The 4899-nt window shown below is 50.8% G+C and overlaps 1 protein-coding gene across 2 annotated transcripts in view; it reads left to right on the top strand.

Moving 5' to 3' along the window:
• The first annotated feature begins 271 nt into the window (after positions 1 to 271).
• Positions 272 to 4899, top strand: part of LOC123024210 (clustered mitochondria protein homolog) — a 17432-nt gene continuing 12804 nt past the window's right edge. For both annotated transcript variants that reach the window (XM_044431635.1, XM_044431634.1), the window contains exons 1-4: positions 272 to 533; positions 1787 to 1939; positions 2715 to 2777; positions 4305 to 4549. In XM_044431635.1, coding sequence (XP_044287570.1) covers positions 1811 to 1939; positions 2715 to 2777; positions 4305 to 4549 — 437 coding nt within the window. In that variant the 5' untranslated portion in view covers positions 272 to 533; positions 1787 to 1810. The remainder of the gene's footprint in view (positions 534 to 1786; positions 1940 to 2714; positions 2778 to 4304; positions 4550 to 4899) is intronic.

The raw sequence follows: 4899 nt of genomic DNA, 5'->3' as shown, positions 1-4899 counted from the left end.
CCCGGAGAAGGGACTCTCCCGCAGATCTCAAAGGGCGGTCGGGCATATACGGACGTAAGCGCTCGTTCAGGTTAGCTAGGCTTGAAGGTCCCAAGAAAAAACCTTCCTTTCTAATGAATAACCAATAGCACATGTTTTCAGCTTCTTCGCTAGAAATGTGAGAGATGCTAAAGCAATTGTGGGGCAGGGTAAACCATGGCTGAAGGTTTCTAATAGAAACTCCGCTCCGAGTTGGGTTTCCATGAAAAGAAGGGAGCCCAAATCCAGCAGAGTCTTTCAGCAGAAGCTAGGAAGAGACCCTTTTCAAAGATCAGCAAAGGAAATCCATGAGTTTCTTCCCCTCCCACTGTTCTCAGATCCCGGCCTGAAATCCCAGTGGTGTTTCGTCTGTCATCTTTCCGTGTTGCGTGATCTTTCCTTCTCGCCTTCCAGGTGTTCGCTTTCCAGAGTCCAGCAAAGAGCAGATTCAAGATCAGAAGCGATTGCTGAAGGGTGCTGCAGCTTTTCTGGTGTCCTACCAGATCCCAGGCTTGGTAAGAGATGTGGGAGGGACAGGGAGCATGGGAGCAGCCTCGGGTGGGGAGGAACACCAGCGCATCTCCGGAATTTCCCTCCAGGTGGGGTAGGAATGCATGGCCAGGTTTTATTATCATTGTTGTAAAGCAGCCAGAGAAATTGTGCTGTTGGGTGGAATCAGAATGAAATTAATAGCAATAATAGCCATCGTGATCATTGTAAAAATCTTCTGTGCCAAAGCACAAACACTGCTTCAGTGAGTCAATAAAGTGCTTTCCGACCAGCATTTTTAAAGCGATGGAGGTTTCCTTTCTGCCAAGAACTGCATTCAAGACAATGTCATAAAAAGAGCAAAATCGAAGCAATTACAAAAGCAATAGTATATTGTGACTGCAAAATAAATCTGAAACTGCAGCAAAACCCTCCACTAGAAGAATAAGCGTAGGACCAGCTAGAAAAGATTTGATTTCCTAGAACTCCTTGGAGTACAGTGCATTTTGGTAAACTCTCATTTGAAGCAGCATTGTGTCAAATTGGAGCTGAACTTGGCAATAGACAGGAGCAGATACCACAGATAAAATAATGATGTGTTTTCCTTACGCTTCTCTCATTCTGCATCTTATTGAAAGAGTGGTCAAACACTAGGACAATCCATGAGCCTTCAGCAGTGCTAATATTAGCCTATAAAATAGCAAACTCTGTTCTCCGAGTGCCAGAAATTAAGTAGCCAGAAATACAAAATCTGCACGCGAGAGGACAAGTGTTGGCGGCCTTGAGGAATCGTCAGGTTTGCAAAAATACAAAAGGCATCAGAAGGGACACCGTAAAGAGTTCCATAAGGATTGAACATGTTTAGTGACTGCAGTAAGTTGCTACTCGAGGACCAGGAGGAATGCAATGGAATATCACAGAATACAGAGATTTTCTTCTTGTATTCTGTTTATATTAAGAAAATAAGAAAAAAAGAGTCAGAGCGAACCCTTGTTGCATGTAGGAACGGGGACAAAATTCCTTCCATTTGCATTCTAATGCAGATCTGCGTATTCCCAACACTTTGGAGCGTGCTGTGAGTCCAAACACAGCTGTCCTTCAGATTGCACCCTTTTCCAAATGTTGCCCTGGAGCGCTCTGGCGAAAGCTGTGTACAAAACCAAACACGAGAAGGAAAACACCTTTCCACAAAGCAGTCGGGATGTGGCTTCCAGGGGACGTGGCGCTTGACGGAGAAAAACCCTTGCCATCCCTGACGGTTTTTGCTTCTTCCGCGCAGGTCAAAGACTGCCTTGACCACACCATGCTGCCGATGGACGGGGCCACGCTAGCGGAGGCCATGCACCAGCGGGGCATCAACATGCGTTACCTGGGCAAAGTGGTGGAATTCATCAGCAAGACCCCCACCCGGCAGCAGCTGGACCATATCTATGTAAGCTTTGCCCCTTCCCACTCCCATCATCAACGGAGGCCCTACTTTATTAACACAATGCTTTGATTAGCAGGTGTTGCTGAAGATACAAGCAGTAGCAAATCTGTCGGCCAACTGTCCCAGCCTCTAGGGCGCCCGGAGGATGATGGGCTGTGTTCTCCCATCATCTCCACCTATTGGTGGGCTCCTTGGGAAGAGGGCCCCGTAGTGAAGCACCATCATGGGACCCTAGCTTGGGAAAGGCTGAGAGAACTGAGTGCTGAAATCTTGCTGGATTTTACCCCGGACACATCTTTGCGGGAATGAAACCCTCGTGGATTTTGGAAACGGGGTCAGAGTCCCCCTAGGATTCTTCTAGGCTGGATTCATTGCGGGCTTCCCAACGTGGCAATCCTGGGATTTGTAGCAACAGCTTCCCACAGTTCCTTGGGGGAACAAGCTGTTTTTTCAAAGCAGTTGGAACGTGCTGCCTAGATGAACTGGGAACAAGACCAGGCATGCAAAATTGGCCAGGGGTCCACATATTTCTGCCCCCTGCAGATATGCACGTGGTCTCATTCCGTTTGGCCCCTTCTATAACCCTCACACTATGTGCTGGAATAAAAAGCAAGTAGCTTCTACTCATGTAGATGCGGTATTGTTCTAACACACACCCCCTTCTGCCTCCTGGAGGAAGGGTCTCAAACACCCATCCAAAACCTTCTTGTAAACCAAGGATTAATTTAGCAAGCGGTGCTTGCCTGTCTTGACGGTTGCTTTTTGTCTCTTGGAACAGAAAATAGGAATCATGGAACTGATCACTCGTTCAGCCAAGCATATCTTCAAGATATACCTGCAGGTACACATTGGATCATCTCTCCCTGAACGCCTCCCCTCGCGTGCCCTTCGCTTAGCAGGGACGTCTCTGCCGCTTCCTCTCTGCCTCCTCCCCTTGATCAAGGGAAGCCATTTCCTCATTAGTCAGTTTGGGCAGGTTGCCTAGCAACAGGGAGCACAATCTCATTAAGTCCAAAAATAGGCGCAGACCTGCTCGCGGGAGGGGGTGGGGGGGTGGATGAGTCCTGTGCCCACGACTGCAGCAACTTTCTTGTGTGCTAGCCCATCCGTGGTTTCCTCCTCCTCCTCCTCCTCAGTGCTTCCGCCCAGGAGGAAAGGATGCTGAAGGGGCAAAAGGCCTTGGACCACCCCCCCATCTAAAAGGGGTCTCATGCAGGCTGTTCGTCCCTTTCCCCCCATCCCTCCCGCCTCTCTGCCTTCCCCCTCGCCGTGGCTCAGGCACATTCCGCGATCTGGCCGGGTTTGTTTCTGAAACGGTGAAACGCTCTGCATGCCGGCGAGGCTCCGGCCACCCACCACAGTTGTGTGTGTGTGCAGAATTGCGCATGAACGTCAGGCTCTGATGCAGGCACTGAGCAATGCCCTTGTCCTGGAAGTGGGGATCTTTGGATCCCCGGAAGTGGAGGGTGCGAGAAGACGCAGTTCCCAGGCCTCGGCAGTGGGTGAGACCGGCCTAGAAAAAGATATCCGTCAGAGCAGCTTAGCTAGAGATTAGCTGCCTGTCCTACCGTGGCATCTGTTTGCCTCCTGCCTCCAACCTGGAGCCCACTAGACATGTTCTACTGCAACTCCTATCATGCCCAATGTGATGATGGGCTTGGAGTCCTACACATCTGCACAGCAGCAGCTTCTGGGAGGGGACACGAGACAGTTTCTCTGTGGGAGATTGTGCTAAAGCTAAAACTGCAGGCTAATCCAGCTGGGCTGCTCTTACACAGGCGAGGCACAAACTCCCTGAGCGTGGCCAGACTGGGGGACGCACCTCTCTCTGCTGGGCACCAGCACAAACGATCTCAGGCTGTTATTTTTAAAAAATGGCTGAGACCATCCTCTCAGTCAATGGTCTGGCAGTGAAGTTACAAGCCGGGCTTAAAGCAGGACACAAAGCAAGAGAGAGGCCTGCTTTGGGTGTGTCTCTGTTGTCGTCTTCTGCTAGAATACTCCGCTTTCAGTTTGTTCAGGGGAGGACCTGCTGAGCCCCACTTGGCTCGTTTTCACCCTTTCTCACTTTTAAAAGCGGTCCTTTGGGGTTTGCATCGGCTTTTGAGCGTCACATATTTGCTCTTCGGCAAGCGTAAATTCTCGTACTTTGACCAATGGTTGGGAACGACCCAGAGAGCTGCAGCTATTGGGTGGCATAGAAATAAAAGCAACATTAATGGATGAATAAAGCCAGGCAGGAAAACACTGTTTCCATTGGCTCAGAGAAGCAGAAAAAGCACAGATGGGTCTGTGCCTGCGCCCCCTTCCCACAATCAGACTTTCCTGGGCCCCCAGCCCAGTAAAAACTCTGTCTTGTGCCCCACAGGGTGTGGAGCTGTCAGGCTTGTCCGCCGCCATCAGCCACTTCCTGAACTGCTTCCTCAGCTCATTCCCAAACCCCGTTGCCCACCTTCCTGCCGACGAGCTGGTCTCCAAGAAGAAGAACAAGAGGAGGAAAAACCGGAACCTGGGTGCTGCTGACAACACGGCCTGGGCCACCATGAGCCCTCATGAACTCTGGAAGAACATTTGTTCCGAAGCCAAGAGTTACTTTGACTTCAGCCTGGAGTGGTGAGTCCACACCTGTGGTCGCAGCTTCTCTGGGCCACCCTGGAAGGTCCTGTCGGCATTGTGTTGGCTCCAGAGGAGAATGAGATGTCGCCACCTTGTCTGGACGGCCTCATTTTCTCCTCCATCGTGGAAGTCAGTGAGATGTGGGGCAGCCCAAGCAGTCCCCCAATCAGTCCAGCCAAATCTGCAGCAGGTGGCTACCTTGGGGTCTAATGGGATTAGGACAGGGGTGGGGAATCTCTGGAGTGTGGCCCTGATGCAGCGTGGTCACAGTAGAGGAGGGGCTGTGTGTGTGTGTGTGTGTGTGTGTGTGTGTGTGTGTGTGTGTGTGAGAGAGAGAGAGAGAGAGT

This window comes from Varanus komodoensis, unplaced genomic scaffold (assembly GCF_004798865.1).
Source record: "Varanus komodoensis strain SLA01 unplaced genomic scaffold, ASM479886v1 scaffold223, whole genome shotgun sequence".
Taxonomy (NCBI): Eukaryota; Metazoa; Chordata; class Lepidosauria; order Squamata; family Varanidae; genus Varanus; species Varanus komodoensis.
The sequence above is the reverse complement of the archived record's forward strand: the minus strand, read 5'-3'. Positions and strand labels throughout refer to the sequence as shown.